The sequence below is a fragment of the Zingiber officinale genome, chromosome 9B, assembly GCF_018446385.1.
Source record: "Zingiber officinale cultivar Zhangliang chromosome 9B, Zo_v1.1, whole genome shotgun sequence".
Lineage (NCBI taxonomy): Eukaryota > Viridiplantae > Streptophyta > Magnoliopsida > Zingiberales > Zingiberaceae > Zingiber > Zingiber officinale.
The window spans coordinates 18,670,635-18,693,222 of NC_056003.1; the positions used below are offsets into that span (position 1 = coordinate 18,670,635).

Here is a 22,588-nt window from a genome sequence, read left to right on the forward strand (position 1 = left end):
ACTCCTTGATCCCTGTATCCTGTGTCACAAGGCTATAAATCCTGACCTGTATCCTTGGTTGGCACATCCCGACCTGTACGCTTTGATCTAGATATCCTGTGCCACAAGGCTATAAGTCCTGACCTGTATCCTTGGTTGGCACATCCCGACTTGTACACTTCGGTCCTTGTGTTCCATGCCGCAAACCTATAAGTTCTGACATATATCCTTGGTTTGCACATCCCGACCTATACGCTTTGATCCAGATATCATGTGCCACAAGACTATAAATCTTGACCTGTATTCTTGGTTGGCACATCCCGACCTGTACGCTTTGATCCAGATATCCTGTGCCACAAGGCTATAAGTTCTGACATGTATCTTTAGTTGGCACATCCCGACCTGTACGCTTTGATCCAGATATCCTGTGCCACAAGGCTATAAGTCCTGACCTGTATCCTTGGTTGGCACATTCCGACTTGTACGCTTCGGTCCTTGTGTTCCATGCCGCAAACCTATAAGTTCTGACCTGTATCCTTGGTTTGCACGTCCCGACCTATTCGCTTTGATCCAGATATCATGTGTCACAAGGCTATAGGTCCTGTGATCCTGGTTTCCGAGTTCCTACTCGTCATGTAGGCCCAACCCCGGAGCGTCACCTGTGCCTGACTTAGACCATCTTGTGACCAGGCCCTTTGAGCTCCACGTAGGCCGGACTTTTGACCACCATGTAGGCCCGACTTCTGACCACCACGTGGGCTTGACTTTTGACCGCCGCGTAAGCTTGACTTTTGACCATCCCATGAGCTTGACTTCCGACCTCGTCATCTCCCTGACCCCACGATCGTGCACCGTATCAATAGTCATTCATATTAATTCACCTTTCTGCGATACGAACAAGGGACCATGTCATGCATAAGGCAGTTGCCTCTTTATGTAAGAGGCATGCTTCCTCCAGGAGAGCCAACAAAGATAGGAGGCAGAGTAACTGAAGAAGTTGGACTGTAAGAGAGAGATCTTCTTCGAGGACTAATATTATAGTCCGATTACCACCATCCTTGATGGACTTGGACTTCAAACTTAAGAAGAGTTAGAGAGAGTGAATTGATAGAATGGCTGGAGGGACTGGAGTGTATGGGGAAGAGTCTATGGAGGACTGCTCTAACAACCATGGCGTCCTTTGATGGACTTGACTGCTAGATCGCTTTGGGATGTTCCCAATCAGTACCAACTCGAGTTCACTTTCAAGTCCATGTATTTTTAAGTCAGTGTACTTTTGAGTCCAAAGGATTTTTCTAGAGATATACTTACAAGGTTGCCAATCCCTCACCTTTCAAAGCATATGAGGAGGATATTATATCTTCATGTCACGTCTGTTTGCGGTCTAGCATGGACTCGCACTGGTAAATTTATGGGGATTATGAGGGCGTGGACTGCGAGCGTTATATTTCTTATGAATTTAGAATATATTCTAGAAAAAATTATAACCATGTTTATAAGTAAATAAATAAATAAATATTCGTTCTATATAAAAATATTAAAAATAAAATAATTAGTCCATAAATGAAACAGAGCATTAATGAAGCAAGGATTCGTGCAACTCCAATCATTTTTTACGCCATGAACTTATCGAAGGGGGTGAGATATTTTAACTTTCTTAACCTGGAGAAATTAATTATTCACGAGGACAAAGCCAGGAAAAAAGAGTTGTGACAGAGGCGTGACACACAAGGGCCCATCACTGGACGGCCCCTACTGTTGGGGGGAGTCAAGAACCGCAGCGATTTGTTATTGCGCTGTCGGTAGGTCTGTTGCATGACGACCTTCTCTTTTTTCAATAGGTCTGGAGAGATCAGGGCCAATTAGAACTGAGCTCAGGGTTGGACACTGACAGGCTAGATTTTTCTGCGTTGATTATTAAAATGCTTCAAATATTCTTTATTAATACTAGAATGCTTCTGCCTCCTCCGGGTGTATGATGCAACGAGAAGACATAAATTTATCATCCAAACATTCACAATTCAATCCTTAACTATGATAAATTTATAAAAAATTATCTTCCAAATGAAATGCACAACTAAAAAATACTAAACTTTTGAACCGCTCACCATAAGTATTTCTCAATTTATCGAAATGACCGATAAATTTTTTTTATAAAACCGAATCAATCACCTCAAGACTAACTAGATTTATCATTCTTTAAAATGCTTTTGCCTCTTCTCCCCCACTCTCAACACGTGAGAGATCGCTTTCTAAAATCATGCTCATATTGATGTAAATTTACCATCAGGACTCTGCTCATTTAAGGTTGTTGGGAGAACTAGACCGCTGCACACGAACAAAATACTTCATATAATTTATCTATTTGTATTTTGACATAGTACCGATAATACTGGACCATTTGAGATGATATAAGATTGATGAGAGAATTAAACCATAAAGCAAAAGATGAAAGATCTTCAACAGATCACGAACAAGACAGCAGCAACTGGTTTTGTGATTTCCAATTTTGTTAATGCACCATAAGACATTGTGCAGGTCAAACGATCTAGAGTTGCTAAGGTGCGATACACCTAATATAGTGGTGGATTGAACCATACTTGTTGATCTAGAGTACCTGTGTTATACATCATTTTTCAGAAAGCTGAAACCATCTCTGATGCTTGAAGGTGACTTGGCAATCTAGGCTAAATAAAGAACAGAGCTCATCCACTCCAGCAGCATATCATAGTAATCTTTCTACACTTCCTAGGATGTCAAAAAAGGCAGAAGGATTAGTACTTGTATGATGATGAGAGATTGCAGAATAGTAAATAGTTAAAATGACATCAAGTTCTTATTAGGAAATGAGGTAGAAAGTTTATCTGTTCATGTTATGGTAATCTGGCATGCATATCCTCATGTGCATTTATGCTACATGAGAATATGTAAAAACCCTTGCCAGGCATACTAATCAGCTCATGGCAAAATGATGATAATTTCTTCTAAAAAGCTAATATCAGGTAATTGATTGCTAGAAAGTTTCAAGAATCCAGACATAACGATTGTAGACTTCTAGAGGGATCAATATACATACACAAGGAAATTGTCACACATTCAGCATGAACAATCATTCACTTTAAGCCTTGCAAACCTTGACATACTTAATGCTAGGGAATAATGTTAGAGAGACTTTTAAGACTGTAATACAATGGATGTACCCAAGTGAGACGAGTTGAATCCATTAGAGTTCATGATTCCAACACTATAAGAAGGCAGCCTTTTGGAATGTCAAATTGTGATGGCTTAGCAGTTGTGTGATAATCGGTCAGAATTATCCTATTTCTTGTGGCAATTAGTTACAAATGCCAAATCAGCATAGCTATTGAAGCATCGGCAGTGGGGTGTGCAATAGAAAAGTTGTCCCCCAATCGTTTATGAGTTAAACATTGGCCATCTGTGATGACATTGTGGCGGTACCATTGTCATGGCAGATAGTAAGGTTTGTGAGGATTACAAGGTAAGCACCTGCAACACCTTTTCAATGGTATCGTCTGCTCTCACAGATAATATGAATTTAAGAGGGTAACTATTATAACATTTGTAACAACAGAACTACATAGTTGTTACACAGATGCTTTTTCTCAAGCACAATAACCTCAGGGTTATTGTTCTGTGAACTCTCTTTAACTAATGTTCTAATGGTTATTGTTTTGTGAACTCTCCTTTATGCCTTTGACTTTGAAATCAATTTATGAACTATTTTGCCTTTGATGCCTTAGAAAATTATCAACGACGACCACAATTTCATTGTAATGTCGTTACAAACACTTAATAGTTCCCCTCCGAAACACTAACAATCTGCAACAACAGAAACATCATTATAGATGTTTAACCCTTAAACTCACAAAGCCTTATCATCTGCAATGGGAATGATACCATTGCAATGTTGTCCCAGATTGTTAGCATCTAAGCCTTAGAAACATTGCAACAACTTTCACCATCACTGACCCCATCACTGATGATCCAATTATGATGGTAATTTTGCCATTGCAACTAACCATCACAAAAAATAAAAATAAAAGGATAAATGTGACCAATTATCTCAGTCGCTAGGTGGTTGCAATTTGGGACAGATATGGAGGCTGCTACGGAAAGACAATTATTTTGTAGTGTGCAAAGAGAAAGAGAAATTGTCGCATAATCAGAAAAGGTTGATGCATACAATGGGTAATGAAAGGAGCAGCAGTGCACAGAATGGGAAATTGGGCAAAAACTGCAGTAGCCTAATATTTGACAGTGAGATGATGTGAAAACTAAGTTGCTTGTTCATATAATGATTTTAGGCGACAAAAAAAACATCCCTTAGTTCATGCCTATAGCCAGGTTTGTTCCACTAATGCCATGAAATGAAACAGCCTCAACGGCACGGTTCACAGATTTGTCGGCTAAGTTAAATTAATTAATTTTTTTTTACTATACACAATAAATACTAGGCAAATGGAAAAATATAATCCAAATTTTGGAACTACTTTGTAAGCAGATAATGTCAAGGCTAAGTTATGGTAAAGATGAATTTTGGAAAAAAATTTCAGATTTGCATGTATGTCTGAAAATGACATTAAAAATAATCAAATACATCATGATAGTCTCAACTATCACTAGTAGGCATAAGAAATAAAACCGATGATCCCAATGTGATAATGCACACACCTCTGCTGATGTCGGATGGATGATTTCTCTCTCAGCATCAAAATGACTGCTCAATCTCCTGAATAGAAAGAATTTGATCATAACAGAAAGTCGGACAAACAAAATTAAGATAGAGAAAGCATCCCAATGTGATTTCTCTCTCTGCGGGTGGACTCACCTTGGTTTATCAGTCTTTGCAAAACGCTTTGACATTATTGAAGCCTGTATTAGAATAATAGGGACTAAGCATTTAAAGAGTAAAGAGAAAAATAATTTAAGAAAATTATAGATCTAAATAAGAACACAAATTAATTCAAAATAACATTGTCTGATTGTTATACAGCAGATAAGAGTTTGATCAATTCTTCCTAAGTTAGCCTATAGGAGTGTTTAATTTAAATGCCCCTGAGCTTCAGATTAGTCTATGGTTCAGATAATGCACTACCTTCACAGCCATTTTTTCAGTTCAGGTGAGGCAATACATTTGAAAGCTGTTTTACAAAAATAATTATTGCGATCCAGAAAACTAATATAACACTTAAAAAATGTAACTTTAAGCATTTAATTACTCATATTGTGGTAAAAGATGATATTAAAAAACAAATAACAAAATATTATCGGTATGCTAATAACAAATAAATAAAATATATTTATCATTATATCTTTTGATAAGTTATAAATAAATTAAAACTATATATATCAATTAAAATAATTTATATTATAGGAATCAAATAAGCGATAGTTTTGCATATAGCTTAATAGAGGAATAACATTAATATAATTGATCCCTAATAGTCGGGACAAATATAGTTTGATGATGATGATGATAGCAAATATAGTATAATAATATGGTTATTTTAATATTATGTAATTTTTAAATTTTATAATAATTGATTGAAATAATATGTTTGTTAATTAAATGATAGTTATAAGTATTAGTATCGTGTAGATCAATTGCAGTTTATTAATATAATAATACTATTTATATGTCAATTAAATTATTACAATATTTTATTATTATTATTTGAACAATAAATATTCTCTAAAAATTAAACTAAAACAAAATTGAAGTTCTACGTCATGTATGTGGTATGTGGACATACTTTGAGTTCATACACACTACATTCTATAAACTGTTAATTTTATTGGCAATGACAAAACATCATGGTTTACAATTAGTATCCTATATTGTATCTAATTATCTTAGCAATTCGGATAAGGAAAATTACACTTGTTATATAACATGTCAGAATTACTCACTCTGAGCAATACAAAATACCATGTAAATTTATATTGTGTATGAGCCTAAACAATAGATTAATTGGATTTTAAGAAACTAGGATTTGTATGCGGACATGCTCTGGTAATATTTACATGAATCACTACATTTCATTACTTTAGCAATTTGGATAAGAAAATTACATTTATTACACATCATTTCAAATTAATCATTCTTAGCAATATATAATTCAAGATAAATTATTTTGTGTATGAACATAAGCAATGGATTAGGTTTGGCCATATATTCCTAACGCAGGCCTAGGTAGAGGCAAGTATTACCTCAATGCCTATATAACCACAAGCAATATATGTAATTGCTATCTAGAATAGTGATAAAACATTACAATGTATAAAATAAATACTAGTTTGGCGGAAAATTCCGGAAGTGAATGGTTTTAAAAGGGAAGTTCTATAAAACGGAGATTAAATCTGCTATATTATATGAATTATGTTGGACTATAACTCGAACACATGAGCAAAAGATGAGAGTTACAGAGATGAGGATGTTAAGGTGGATGTGTGGACATACGAGGATGGACAAGATAAGAAATGAGAACATTTAAGAAAAAGTCGAGGTTGCATCTATTGAGGAAAAACTCCTAAAAACATATTTAAGATAGTACGGACATGTACTTAGATAACCAATAAATGCTTCAGTTAGACGATGTGAAACTATGATAAATATGCAAATCAAACGAGAAAGAGGAAAACAAAAAAAAACTTGATTATCAACAATAAAATAAAATAAAATTTATTTAAATATAGATGATGATATAGTAGGAGATATAGCGTAAAAGGATCCATATAACCAACCCCACCTAGTGGGATAAGACCTGTTATTGTTGTAAGGTAATATTTCTAATAAGTTATTATCACTTTTTTAAAAATAAATAAATAACATATTAATGGCATGTAAGTTTAATAATACTAATAAAAAGAATAATAATATGTAAAATCTTGTGGTGTGGATATATAAACCTTATTACATTATCTTATGAATAGTAACAATTGTTTTCAACTACAGTTTACTAAAGACTATATTTCTTTTTACCAAATACAACATGATACACACGATAAAGTTGTTTCGTAAGCAATTTTGAGATACAGTTTACCAAATTTAACAATGTATATTAGCTTTAAGCACTTTTTTAAAAAATGTCTATGATTTGATTCAATGGCAAGCCTATGATGTTGCATGACAATGTGTTCATGTCCATGACATTAGACTGATAAACTTTTTCCATATGTTAACAAAATATAATTTAGAAGTTCCTCAAGAAATTTTTTTCTCCCAGTATTACAAGGATTATATTAATAAAATGCACCACAAAGTTTGAAAATTGCATATTCATCGATGCAATGGAACACCAAAAAGCAATATGATTCTTGGAAGAAGAACATGACCTGTTCTTGAATGATGCTTCTAGCTTCAACTAGTTGAGCTTCAAGCTCAAGTTCCCTTTCAGTTGCTTCACAAGTTACTTCTGCTCCCTTTTGTGCATCTTGCAACTGTGTCATCCTTTCCTGCCTCAAGAAAGACCAGAAAGATAAATAAATAATAACATATAACCAACAGGAAAAAGAACTATGCAATATAGAGTAACAAAGTAAACAAAAAAAAGGAAAATAAAATCATCAAGTGCTTATGCAAGAACCAATTAATCAGACCTTTATTGAAGACATCTTAGTCCGCAGACTCTCTTCTATCTGATCTCTAGCCATATGAAAAGGTAGATCAAAAACATCCTGCCAGAAAAATCCATATGGGAAGTTATCTGATAGAAGCAAACCTTTCCCTAATACCTACTCAATAATGAGATTCACAGAAATTCAAAAGGAAAGGAGTTAGCTGTCAACCCACCGTTCTTCCACCTAATGGGGATTGAGGAGATTCTACATCCTGTTTTTCATTCACAGCATAAGTTTGTTGTGGTAGGCCATTTGGAGCATTGAGAAAGTCACGCATATCCATCTAACCATAAAGAAGAATAAGTAAGTTCACTTGTGTTTATTTCTACCAAATCAGGGCAAAGAATAGAACAATTTTCAAGGGAGATATTAGAATGATGAAATGAAATATTTGTTAAAAATCATACCACTTACAAAATCATCTCAAACACAATGGGGAAAAAAACAAATAAGAAAAAGAAAGGGATTCTATGGTCCCATCCTGCCATGCTATTGACATATAATCATTAAAGAAATATGCATTGAAAATTTTCATCTTAAGGGTGGTAGTTATGAGAATATAAATATCCATTGGCAATTTACTCACCAAGATAATAAGCATATACAAAGAAAGTTTCTTTTTGCATAGTTATGGTGAGATACAAGTAAACAAGTAGATATTCAGTGGTGTGTCAACATTTTTCTAAGCAGGCATTATCCTAAATTATAACTGCATGAGGAGCCACGCAGTTCCCAAATAAACCAAGAATTACATTTATATCATAAATTCTTAACCTGCATAGACCGTAACAAAGCCCTCAGATCAGAATTCTCTGTCATCAGCTCTTGCTTCTTCACTTCGTATGCATCAACCTGTAGATGGATTTAGAGAATTGAGGAACACAGAAATCTCCAACAATTTTTGCCGACATAGAGAAGTTGATAATTCTCTTACTATCATCTTATAGAAGTCACTGTCAGCTTTCTTTCCATTCCATGTCCCACGCTGACGTCCTTCTTTCTGGTAAAAATAATAGTATGTTTATTTAGGTGAAGTTTGGAGACAAATCTAATCATCTGAAATAGCAAGGCATTGCATCCAAAGAAAAGGAATAACAAAATGAACACAGAGAAAACATTTGTTGTCAAGATCCTGACCTAGAAGGACCATACAAGTATTTCTAATAGGTAATGGGAATTCACAAAATGCAGTGTGTAAGCATAACAAATACCTGCAATAGGTTCATTATCTCCATCCCTGACCGAGACTCCTTTTTTTTCTCTGCTAACACTTGATTTAGTCTCTCCTATAGGAAACAAGTCAGTCTTCAGGTTGATGATGCATTTTGGATATGTTCAACAGGATCCATAAATTCTTCTGCAGAAAGAGAAAAGATTGGGGGAGTGATTATGGAAATCATAATACCTGCAGCTTCATGTATTCCTTTTCCTTCTTCTTCATTTCATGCATTTGTTGTGTACGCACTTGCTTAAAATGGAAAGGAGCCATGGTTGTGAAGAAAAAGAGAAGAGAAACACAAATGTTCTACAACCTTAATGAACAAATTTCACTAAAATATATGATCAGATATACAGAAAGCATCCAAGAAAGGGAATCCCACCTGATTTCCAATGACCATCTTTTGAAATTCATCTCGTTCCTGCTGCAACTTCTCCATCTGAGTTTTCAGACTTGCTTTATTTTTAGCCTCCTGTTCAAATGTACTTTTAGAGATTTGAAACAAAAAGGCAAAAAAAAAAAAAAGAGTTCTATCCCATTTAAAAGGTAATATTTGCAAAAGAAAAAATTGACAAACCATTCGGGTTAAAGTGGCTAGCTCCCTATCTTTTGCAGCTAATTGTGACTCAAGTCTTTCAACTTTTGCCTCTAATCTTGAAATATCAGATTGCAATCTGTAGAAAACATTTAAAAGATTTTTAACAATCAATCATGATTTCTGACTAATTCCAATTTACCGAAAGACACATCTAAGTTTCCAAAATACCAAAAGAGTGCACCATAGTTTTAAATTTACCAAAAGAGTGCACTTATTTCCCAAAATACCCCTCCATCTATCAGGTTCTCCATCCCACTTTGTCGGACCCATTACTGCACAAGCCATCAATAGACTAACTAATCAGTTGAAAATGATGTCAATCAACTGGAAGCGACTCCAGTTGAATGGATGCAATTCCAGTCAATTGGTGGTCGTAAAACACCTTTAACAAAAAGTGCTTAACGACCCTATAGGCCTCAAATTGTGTTAAGAGCATCATTACACTGCTCAAATTTCTGAGTCCATCCATGTTATTTTCTTTCAGAATTTGAATCTATAGGGTCATTAATCAGTTTTTAGCAGAAGTCCCTAAAGGCCTCGAGTTCGTGACAAAGGAGCACTATATTGCATTCCTTAGTATCCCTTGAGCGGTCTCTATGTTTATTTTTCCAGATGTAGTTGACAGCTACTAGTCAACTTGAATTAACTCTAATCAATTGATCGTCATTATTTACTTTTGCCCAAAAGTGCTTGTCAGCCCTAAAGGTGTTGAATTTGTGCCAGATGGCCATTGCTGCACTCCTAGACTTCCCCTATGTATATCCATATTAGTTATTTAAGCCTCTACGACCACCAAACACTTTTAGAAACAAGTGTTTAATAACCCTAAAAGCCTCAAATTTGTGCTAAATGGGCATCATTGCACTCTGGGTTTCTTTGACTTTGCCAAACAAATTTTCAAAAGTGATTAACAGTCCTATAGGCTTTGGATTTGTGTCAAATGACCACTATTGCACTCCCAAAGTTCCTTTGACTCTAGCCATGTTTATTTTTCTAAATGTTATGTCCAATAGAGTTATAAACCACTTTTGGCCAAATATATTTAACGACTACCTAGTCATCTATAATTAATTCCAATTGATTGATTGTGATTTCAGTTGATTAGACATTATATGACACTTTTTGCCAAAAGTGTGTGACAACCTTAAAAGACTTAGATGTGTACTAAATGAACATTGTTGCACTCTCAAAGTTTCCCTAAATCTGCCATGTTGTGTTTTACCAAATTCTGGTCATCAGACACTTTTGGCCAAAATTGTATGATGACTCTCAAGGCCTCAGATTCATGCCAAACAACCTATATTAAACTCTTGAGGTTCCTTTTGTCCAAATTCTTTTCCCAAATTTTGAACCCTCTATGGCTATCAAGCACTTTTGGCTAAAAGTTTTGATGGTCATAAAAATGGGTTCATGTCAAATAGATATTGTTTCACTTCTAGGGTACCCCTGAATCTCTCTTTTTATAATTTTGAGCCCTATTTGGATGTCAAGCACTTCTGCCAAAAGTGTTTAACAACTCTAGGACTCGAATTCATGTCATATAACCACAGTTGCACTTTTGGGTTTCCCTAAATTCGTACATGTTCATTTTTCTTAATTTTGAGCCATACAGGGTCATAAAACACTTTTGGTCGAAAGTATTTAACAGCACTAAAGGCCTTAGATTGATGTCAAATGGACATTGTTACACTTTTGAGGTATCCCTAAGTGTGTCCATGTTATTTTTTCTAGATTTTGAGCTCTATAGGATCATTAAACACTTCCGCCCAAAAGTGTCTGACAGCCCCTTTAAGAGCCTCAACTTCAAGCCAAATGAGAATTGTTGCACGTTGAAGGTTCCCACAATTTTATTCATGTTTATTTTCAATTTGTTTTTGAGTCATATAGGGTTGTCAAAAAAAAAGCCAAAGGTATTTGAAAGCTACCAATCGACACTAGTTAATCGATTGAAAGTGACTCCACTAAATTGACATCACTTTCTATCAACTAGTCAATCGGTTGATGATTTGGGCAGTAATGGATCTAACAAAGCAAGTTAGACAAAGACATATTTTGAAAAATAGGTGCGCCTTTTGATAAATTTGAAAGAAACGTGTGCCTTCGGGTATTTTGAAAAAGTTAAGTGCATCATTTGGTAAATTGTCATTATTATTTGGTTGAAATAATTTTTGCAGTAAGGACTAAAAATTGCAATGTAGAAACAAGAAAGAATGTCAATTCCATTTACTTAGGACACATGTAGACAAACATGATTAAAACTGTCAACTAGTGGAATCGAGGTTTTTGAACACACTGAATAGATGAAAGTTGAAGCAATCGAAGGTGAGGGCGAGGAAGGCATACTGGGAGGCCCTTAGTAGATTGTAATAAATTGATCGTTTTTTAGTTTAGCTAGTGTAGCTTAGTTTTCATGTAACTAGGTTTGTGCTGAACTGCTAGGGTAGAGAGAATCTGGTGCTAAATGTCTCAAGGTTCCAATGTCTATCTTTTGTTTCGTTGTCTCAATAATCAGTTGGTCGGTTAATAAAATAGAGTGATATCTAACTCACAATCTTTTTTTTTTTTAAAAAAGTTGAGGCGATCTGTAAGGGTTCTTTAAGTTCTCCTTCCTAACTGCACTCAACTATGAAGAAAGGAATATAGATGAAAATCACCAGGCATATCAGTGATTCTCAACTATAAGTTTAGGCAATTAATCATCAATATTTTAATTGCACACACAAATAAGAAAAACGGAACGAAGATGAAAATCACCAATGATTCCATTGTCAATCAACTAAAGGCCAGAAAATTCTAGGGTTCTATAAATCTCCTGATTTCCGTGTCAACAAATAAAATCATAACTTGGAAGACGAACAAACAGATAAATCCACTTCCCTTACATGCCAGTTTCATCGTCCTTAACCAACATCAACTGACAACAATGGCGCCACTATTTTTCACGAGAAAATTTGACAAAGAAGATTAAACCAACAAAAATGAATACAGCTTTTCACCTTTGTTTCTGTTCATTAGAGCCCTCTCTAAATTCGATGTCCCGCTGCCTCTGTTGAAGTAAAGAATAAATACAGTTGCAAGTCCTCGCAACGGAGACCTGCAGCAGGCACGCCATTCAGATCCGAAGGGCAAAAACTTCACGGAAAACCCAACGAAATAAGCGGGAAAAAAATGGGACTGGAGTTGAACGTACGGGATCCGTGGCAAAGAGATCGAGGGAGGCGGAGAATCCAAAGGTCACTAGCGTCTGGTTTAGGTACTTGACGCAATGCTCCAGGTTCCCATCATCCGCGAAGGCGTGCTCCCTGCAAGACGAAATGAGAAGCATAGATCAGGAGATCGATAGAGAAAAGGGACAGTTGACGCTGCAGAAGAGAGATCGGCTCACCGGATCCCGAATGGAGGCGCCGAAGATGCCTGCACTAAGAGAAAAAAAGTTGAAATTGTCAAATGCCGATGGGAAAAGAAGACGTCGAGGAAGATGAGGAGTGAGGGAGGAAAGGCAACGGATCTGGCAGCGAGAGTGCTTAGCTTACCCCGAGATCGAAGTCGGAGAGAGTCCCCGCCATGGAAGAAGCGGAGCTGCGGAGGTATTCGGAATTTGGATTGCGATTCTAATCTCCGCTCCGATCGAGACAAGAAGTCGATTCGAGATAGGGCCTAGGGGGAAAGATGGCCCATGCTAAAATGCGCCATTCCATTTTAAAAAAATATATATAAAATAAATCTTTTGTCATCATTTTTAAAATAATTTTTTTCACAAATGATGCTTAATGTTTTTTTTTCAAAAGTATATACAAAATATTATGAAGATAAATGGGAAATAAAAGGATTTAAATGAAAACAATAGAGTATTTTTCATACATTTTTAATATATCAATTTGGCGGATTAAATAATAGGTGAAATCAATTTTTTTCCAGAATGATTTAAAATTTACAAGAATAAAAAGGATATTGACAAATGTAAATTTCACAATTAAATTGAAGAGTAATTACTTTTTTTAATCTTCATCACATGTAGAAATTAAATTATAATGTTTTATTTAATATGCATGAGTTGAAACTAATAAATAAGCCACATCTTTGTTATTAAAAGGTTATTAAGTAAATAAGTGCATGCATGACTTTGGTTTCTAAATTTAGACTTTGATTTGTCTTTATGAATTATTCATGAGATCCATTTGGGCTGTGGACTTGCTCCGAGATTATAGTACAGTGAAAGAGGATAAGTTATTATCAAACATATGTGATTTGATCTTTAATTTCTAATTATGATGTATTTATAGGATTTTTTTTAAATAGACATAATATCTTTTTCATTACGAGCTTTCTGATTTACTTATAAGATCATTGAAAGCTTTTACAAGACTAGATGTGTTGTGTTACCTGATTCATCATTTAGGCCTTGGACTTTTATTTTTGTAAAACAATAAAATAATAATAATAATAATCACATCATTTGAAATGATCTATAATTAAGTTAACTGGAGCTCATGAGTTTCCAAAGTCAATGGTTGATTTCTACCTTAATAAATAAATATTTTATTAAGTTTTATCATGCCATTATTAATACCTTATTTATTTTTTAAGACAAAAAAAATCACAATTTAAAAACGATCGAAATTAGGCAGAAGTTTATTTTAATTTATTATACTAGTATTATTACACGTGACTCTCGCACAAGCACAACCACTATAACTTTTAGCCATTAACATCTTCACGCGAACACGTTAATACTACAGTGTCGAATTATAGATAATCTTAGACGACGTCAGCCGTTGGTAAGCTGACGTAGTCGAGCTTCCTTGCCACGGCGGCCTCTTCTCCTTGCCGCTTCTTGCACCCCGAATGCAACACCACGAACGCGCCCAACTCCACGAAACTAACCACATTCGTCACCGCAACAGAACCCAATCCCACGCAGAGTTGTCCCCACAGACCCAGATGCAGCCAGCTGGTGGCCGCCGTCTGAGCCACAGCCACGGGTAACCCAATTACGAACATCACCACCACGATGCCTACGCCTTGCCACTTGCTCCCTCGGATAAGCTCCGCCGCCCTCGAGATGGCCTTCCATCCGCGCGTCCCCTGCTCAACCACAGAGACCACCACGCTCAGCGGAAAAATCGCCATCAGGTACACCCACCATGCCGACGCGGCGACACCCAGCGCTGCGGCCAACGCGAGCCACCACACCGACCTGTCGGAGAGGTAGTAGATTGTCATCACCGCCATCGCCGCGACGAAGATGTACCCGAAGTTCAGCACCAAGACGAGGAGTTGAGTCAGGAGGGCGCCGGCAAGCGAGGGCTTGGCGTCGCGCAGGACCTCCCTGAGCGTCTCCTGCTGCTTGCCGGCTTGAGCCGCCGCGAGCGCGCAGATGTTGACCGCGGTCAACGTGTAGGTGATGGCCGACCCGACGACGAGGTAGACGAGCTCCACAGAGAGGAGCTCCTTGATGTCCCTTAGGAAAGTGGCGAGGAGTTCGGAGTAGGCGGGGCTCCTGGGGTCAGTGGTGGCTAGGGCTGCGGAGATGCGGGCGACGTCGCCGAGGAGGGAGAAGGTGGAAAACTCATTGACGGAGAAGAGGAGGGAGCCGGCGAAGATAGAGATGAGGAGGAGGGAGGACAAGACGCGGGGGTTTTTAGCGAAGAGGGAGACGGCTTCCTTGAGAATGGTGCAGATGCTGGATCTGGAAGAAGCAGGGAGGTGAGCCATGGTTTAGTTTAGTTTGTGGGTGATGGGCAATGCAATTGTGATCAGGGATTCAATCATTTAATGTGGTGGTGAAGAAGGACTTTACGGAGTCAACACGATTATTGTAATTTGTAAGCAACTTGCTTACTGAGTCAGGTTGAAATAGTCAAAGCAGCGTTTGGAGAAAGAAAAGGAAATTTATGTTTTTTTTTTATCTGATGATTTATTTATTTATTTTACCCATTCTAATTTACAATATTTTATTTTAAGAAATCTAAGAGAAATAAAGATTTTTTTTTTTTTAAGATTTGAATTCGTTTCAGAAAAAAAAAAAACAGAAGACGTTGTCGAAGATGAGGAGTGAAGGGGAAAAGGAATGAATTTGGCAGCAAGAGCGCTTTACCCCCAAATTGAAGTCCGAGATAGTCCCACCATAATTTGTAGGATCATCATTCCAAGTATGATAAATTTGAGATCAATGGAAAACGAATATCAAAAATAATCTACCTTTTTGATGACATATAAAACTCATAGTATTGAAGAAAAAAATAAATAAAATATTCTTGATGATTAAAACGGTCTAACATCAATTAAATAAATATTTAAAATACTCTCAAAATCCTATCTCTATAAAAGACAAAATACTAATTTAAAAAAAATTAAAATAATTTCAAATATAAAATACCAACCTTCCGAAAGATTCTAAATGATGTTTTTTTAAGATAAAACTGGGTATTACGGATTTTACCAATCCAAGCCAATCCTATTGATTTTGTTTTGATTTCACTATAAAAAAAAAACAACTCCAATTGTTCCTAGATTGTTTTGTTACTTTCGAATCATACGATGATCTAAATCATGATTTAGTAAACAATGATCCTCATCTTGGAAAAAAATGATAAATTTAGTTATCTTCATTAATTAATTTCAAGGTGATCAGTCTGGTCCTACGAAATTTTTTCACCAACTATCAAGATAAATCGGAAAGCGCATGCGGCAGGAAACCCAAGAGTCCAGCATCTTTTGATCATGCTTCGGAGAATGAGGGATTTGGAATTTTGATGGTGAATGTCTCCCCCACCAATGTGAAAAAATAAATAAATAAATGATGTTTTTTTTTATCTAAAACTATGTAGTTATGGATTTTACCTATCCTATCGGTCGTATTGATGCTGCTCCGATTGCTGGTGCAATCAACTTTGGATCAAAGATGACCAAGTTTAGGTTAACTCAAGTTTGAGTTTTGATGTTTGATCAATATGTAAGAGCAAAGTCAAGTCAATGTTGACTAGATACTTAACAATGTCGGAAGTGTTGGATCGTGATGTTTCGATAGAGGGGAGGTGAATATCGATTACAAAAAAAATTCTTTCGAAAAGAGTTAAGCGCAGCGGAAAAAGTAAGCAATGCTAACACGGACCAATTTTACTTGGTTCGGAACCTGTGTCGACTCCTACTCCAAGGCCCGCACTCGTTGAGTGCTTTCGGTAGACAATCACTAGCAGTTCGAAAATTATTACAAGCTAAGTGCTGAAATGCTGATGAAAATAAAAGCTATACCGACAAAGGAATAAATCGAAAAGGAAAAAGTGCGTTGTCGGAGCTTCGTTAGCGTCGCAGGAGCGCAGAGCAGCAAAGCAAGCAGTAGAAGATCTTCTTGTCAGTTGTTGTTCGGCTCCACCTCTAACCCTCCTTTTATATGAGGCTCGGGGTGCCCCGGATCCCTTCCGGGTGCCCTGGTGAGACGTGGCAGGTCCAACCAGCGAGCTCCACGTGGCGACGACGCGATCAGAATTGAAATTGCCTCCCGGGCGCCCGGACCACCTTTCTCCAGAGATTCCTTCTCCTGCAAGAAAAGGTTAGTCCGAAGCAAATATATAATATGTTTCCTGCAAAACAAAGTGTTAGCACAGTTTATAAATTCAATATCAAGAGTATGACTTAGATTCCGTCTTTCCGAGACCGGAATCTAGTCACGATCTCGACTTAGATATCCGAAATGGATCTAAGCCGGATCGACGCCTAATGTTCCCTTCCCGGGAACGCGTCCTCACAGTCACTCCCTTCCAGTGACTTACCTTTACTCACCTGCCAGACGTCCGGTCAGCCCTTCGACCCGTCTGGACTTCTCGCCAGCTATCCGGTCATCCCGTCGACCTAGCTGGACTTCGTGCCAAGTGTCCGGTCAGCCCGTCGACCCGCTTGGACTTCGCGCCAAGCGTCCGGTCAGCCCGTCGACCCGTTTAATTTAGACTTCGTGCCAGACATCCGGTCAGCCCGTCGACCTATCTGAACTTAGCCTGTACACTCGATCAGAGTGTTAGATAATGACAAACCTAACTTAACATGATTTGTCATTCATCAAAACCTGAGTTAGATCGTTAGTGCTAACCGCACCAACAGAAAGGTCAACAAGATGTTGGTAAGAGAACAGTCCAAGTGGGTCAAGGAGGATTAGACACTTGATGATCCGAAGTCCAATGAGGAGTTGGCAAGAGAAAAATCCAAGTAGGTCAAGGAGGATCAAATATTTAATGATCGATAGTCCAAGTGAGTCAAAAGTTGATCGGACACTTAGTGAGCAAGTCCCAATATATTAAGGATGATCGAATATTGGGTAATGGAAAGTCCCAACAGGTCACGAATGACCAGATGTTGGGCAGAAGAAACCCTATTAGATTGAGGTTAACCAGATATCAAGTAAGATGTGAATTTAGCATTGAAAAGACTAAATTTAGGGTTGCCAATTGTTTGACAAAAAGTGACAATCGATTGGTAAACCCTAAATCTAGATCTAGGGTTTAAGATTGGGTAATCGATTAGCCCAAAGTAATCGATTAAAGTAATCGTTTGGGAGCTTATTTTGGGAGTACTAAAAGACCCTAAATCGATTGGTTCAATTGAATTAACACTATCAATCATCCAATCGATTGGAGGTGTTTTCTCAAGCGAATAGAAGGATGTAAAATCGATTGGTAGATCAATTCAGCACTATCAATTGATTGGTCTAATTGATTAGAGGTGTTTTCTCCGCGAACAGAAGGATGTGAAATTGATAGAGGGAATCGAATGACATCTAGCAATCAATTAGTGTGACTCACCAATAAATTAGTCGGGTAAAAAAGAGTTGTTTTATAGGTTTGAATGGTCGTAAACACGTGACAATCGATTGGGCGTAAGGTCAATCGATTGAAAGACATATTCTAACCCTATTGCAACCCTAGAAAAGGGGACTTCATGGAGATTTCAAGCTACCAGTTCTTGAGGGGTTAGAGGGAAAGAGTTGCTGCATTTTCAACCATCATGAGGCTATCTAAAGCAACAAACAAGCTTCCAAAGTAAAGATTTCATATGTAAAGTTGTTTTACTATCGTTTCTTTTGCATTTATTTTTCTTGTTGTATTCTTATGTATTCAAGATTATAAGAGGCTCCTTTGTCTTCGAAAAGTTTTCGATAATGAGGGAGTTCATAGTGAAGGAGATCACTAGGAGTGAACCCTTGGATTAGTTGTCTCAAAAAGGTTGATACCAAGAAAAATCCAAGTATTGTGTATCTAAAGTTGAGTTTAAATCAAGGTTTCCACTACACATTCAAACATTGAGCATGACAAGATTGAAAGAAGAAATTGAAGCTATTCACTCCTCTTCTAATTTGTATGGGTCATAATAAGTGGTATCAGAGTGAGACCGCTCTTCATTTAACTAAATGTCGGAAGAAGAAAGAGCTAGAGAAAGAAGGAGAAGTTGAGATTTTGAGCCCAAAGGACTAATCATGAAAGGAGCTCAACTTCACAATGGAACCTCGAGATGGATTCAAATATGATATCCGGGCACCACCATCCTTCGAAATGGGAGGCTTTGATCAATGGAAGGTGAGGATGGAGAACTTCTTCTTGATGAATATTGAATAATGGTTAATCCTAATGGAGTAGTTTAAAGCTCAAATTGATGGCCAAGGAAGGCTTCTCTAGAAAATAACATGGACTAAGGAACAACTTCAAAATCTAAGATAAATAATAAAGTAACCAAAATTTTGGTTAATTTTATTCCTAATAATTTATTGTGCAAAATAGGTAAATAATGATGCAAGAACTATGGAGTAAGTTGGCCAAGCTCCATGAAAAATCAACCTCAATGCAAATTAAAGACAAATTCAAAGAGGGAGACTCTTTAGATAAGAACAAGAGAATTCAGAAGCTGAAAGGTGCTCAACATCTGAGATGGGAGATGAAGAAACATCCACCTCCTGGATTGTGTGGGGGAGCTCTTTAACTTCTAGACCCAATAAGGAAGAAGAATGTGCTACCTTTACAAGCAAAGGTATAATAAATTCAATTGTTAAAAATAAAGATCATATTATTTGCTTCGAGTATAGGGGAAAAGAATACTACAAGAGCAAGTGTCTCAAATTAATGAAAAAAAAACTCTAGTGGCACCCAAGGTGAGGGAAAAGTCCAAGGAGGCCAGAACCTCAATATGAATGGGCAAAGAGAACATTGAATGCTTACCGTGCAATCAAAAAGGACATTATCAAAATCAATGTCCAAAGGGGAGGTATCCTCACAAAGTAAAAGGAGGAAGCTCAAGTTTAGGGGGAACAACTAAGGTAAGATCCAAGGTATCATTAGGTAATAATAATTCTTTATTTCAAGATAATAAGTATGCTAGACTTAAATTTTGTGACTTTAGAGCGTGTTATCATGAAAATAGGAAGCATGATAATTCTAACAAAAAAATTAGGTCATATCATACTAGAACAACCCTACCTAAGGATATGAAAATATAAAATATTCTAGGCAAGAACCCTAAACAATTTAGATATATACCTAAAAAAACGTCTAAGGTAATCATGATAAATCAAAATTTAAGGATTAAGAATCAAAAATCAAATTTTGAGGTCAAAATTTGATAAATTATAGAAGACTCTAGAGAAAATGATAATTAATGCTAAAGGGTCCCAGAAGTAAAACCTAGGCTTAAATAGACAAGACTCATCTAAGGGCAAGAAAGATTTGGGATACAAACCTAAGTCCAAGGAAAGCATGACCTCATATCATAGAGTTTCATATAGTTATAGAGTTAATCCTAAGTCTAGGAGTCAAGTTAAGGTTATAAGGGAGGTTATCCCTAGTGTTAACCTAGAGGAGACAAGCATGATTAAAGCTTCTTAGAAGCCTAAGAGAGTCATTAAGAAGCTATCTATGGAGGTTATCCCTAGTGAGTACCTAATGTACCCAAGGATCTCCAATATGTATTGAGTTCCTAAGAATATATTCTCTTCACACTAAATGGGTAAAGGGTATGTCAACCCTCATTAGAAGGGTAGTTAATCTAACATTGGTGAAGTTAGCTGATCCTGTCTAAGAAGCTTGACAAAATGGAAAGCTGGGGTGAGAACTTACTGCTGATGAAGAGGAACACCTGAGGACTCCCGATTCGAGAAAACCAAAGCGAATCCGGGAGAATAAAGTCACCGAACAACCTCCTTATGCGAAACCCCCAGGACGAAAGAAAGGATCCACTGAAGAACACCGAGATCTGGAACTTCCCAGACTTCCTGCGCACAAGAGACCAACCAATACTATTGTCAGTGACCTAAGACCGGGGTGGGAATCCCTGGCTAGGCCCTCGGACGCTCAAGTCAGTGATCTCTCTTAGTGTGGAAGGAAGAAAAAAGATGAACAGTGATTGAAATTAGGATTTGTAATGGATAGTTGTGAGTGTGGTGAGCGTAAGCATACCCGGCCAATGGAGAGGATTCCTCTTGTTATACCACTTCATATAACTTCCGTAGTCATGAAGTGAACCCCGGTTTGTTAGAGTTTGTTATGAGATGACGTAAGCCATGTACTTGCAGAAAATAGCTTTTAAGGAATCTTTTTTGTACCCCAGATGTACCTCCTTTGTCACCTAGTGCATGTAGAAGAGTCTAGAAATATTCTTCCCGCCAAATTAGCAAACTTGTTATACAATCACATACTACAGATATCTTCATTAAGCTATTTATGAATATTCTTGAAATATTTGTTCTCACCCTGTCTTATAAGCTATATGGAGATATATTTTTATTATGTCATAGACAGTCCGATATTATACTATGCTTTATCTAGGACGGACTTGAACCTAAGTTATATCCAGGCGAGTTATTACTATTGTTCAATATATGTCTTAATCATCCGATGATATACTATATACCCTGTGAGACCTTGTACCTTTACATACCTGGACGATCATATACACCCGACCGATACTAGTTTATATCCAGATGCGCTAACTCAGCCAATCTTGGCTTATCCATCTTAAGCGTATAACCCCGACCGATATTTAGCCCCTATTTCTTATGATATTATGCCGGTCGATATTTCCTACCGCCCCTTAAGTGTATTATACCGGTCGATATTCATGCTTGCTTAATTTTGCTACTTCTTTTTTCCTTTTCCCCGGGGACCTACTCAACCTAACTCATATCACTGGTCTTTCCTTCAAGTCTAATTGAAGGAGGTGTTAGCCGACTGACTAGACATAAATTTGTGTTCAGCTGAATTACATAGCTTGGGCAATATTACATGCTCGATCGGGCTTTGCCTATTAAACATTTGTAGAACTTATTTATTTTTTATTTAACTAATGATATATATTTTTTAAACCATATAAGGCTAATTGCCCCAAATGCGATCGATATATTATACACTCAATCAACTCCTTTAACCTCGGCTGATACAGACTTATCTTTTATAGACGTATTAACTCAGCTGATATTGGGCTGTCTCTTATGCACGTGTTAACCCGACCGATATTAACCTGTCTATTATGAACGTGTTATCCTGGCCGATATTAACCTGTCTATTATGAACGTGTTATCCTGGCCGATATTAACCTGTCTATTATGAACGTGTTATCCTGACTGCTATTGATTTCCTCTTTATAGTCATATTAACTCGGTCAATACTTCCACATGACTGGCCGATATTAACCTGTCTATTATGAACGTGTTATCCTGACTGATATTGATTTCCTCTTTATAGTCATATTAACTTGGTCAATACTTCCACATGACTGTCCCTCATTTTCTCCTTTTTCCTTCTAACCCTGACTCTGTTAGACCTAATCCATCCTACTTTATTGCACTTAGTAAGCTGCCCCCTTTTTCCAACATTTTCTTGATTATGATTGGCCTTTCAATGGTAAGAGAATGTTGGAGGCGCACGATGAGGTGTTACCAACTCTTGCCTGATTCAATTTGTCGCGTCCATCATAAATGCCCATTTATGGTCATATGACGCATGTCTTTTCTTTCCTCTCTATAACACCAGCGCTTGCATGCTTCTATAATCAACGGTGTTTGTTGAAAAAAAGTATTCTGATCTGACTGTTGCTATATGTTTTCTCAATCCTAAACCCTTCACCTTCTTGCCGACTTTGTCTCTTTTTCTTGCCTTAGCATTTCTTCTTTGCTA

The 22,588-nt window shown here is 37.0% G+C and overlaps 1 protein-coding gene across 1 annotated transcript; it reads right to left on the reverse strand.

Annotated features, from left to right (window-relative positions):
• Positions 1 to 2,460: 2,460 nt before the first annotated feature.
• LOC122024442 (afadin- and alpha-actinin-binding protein-like) lies at positions 2,461 to 13,117 on the reverse strand. The gene is made up of 16 exons (XM_042583073.1): positions 12,971 to 13,117; positions 12,823 to 12,851; positions 12,628 to 12,739; positions 12,434 to 12,531; positions 9,417 to 9,513; positions 9,222 to 9,311; positions 9,026 to 9,088; positions 8,832 to 8,906; positions 8,555 to 8,620; positions 8,395 to 8,472; positions 7,793 to 7,903; positions 7,600 to 7,677; positions 7,336 to 7,455; positions 4,829 to 4,872; positions 4,672 to 4,729; positions 2,461 to 2,727 (listed from the first exon to the last, which is right to left on the reverse strand). Exons 1-16 carry the CDS (start codon positions 13,001 to 13,003, stop codon positions 2,719 to 2,721), a joined length of 1,161 nt encoding a protein of 386 aa, XP_042439007.1. The 5' UTR covers positions 13,004 to 13,117; the 3' UTR covers positions 2,461 to 2,718.
• Positions 13,118 to 22,588: the final 9,471 nt, after the last annotated feature.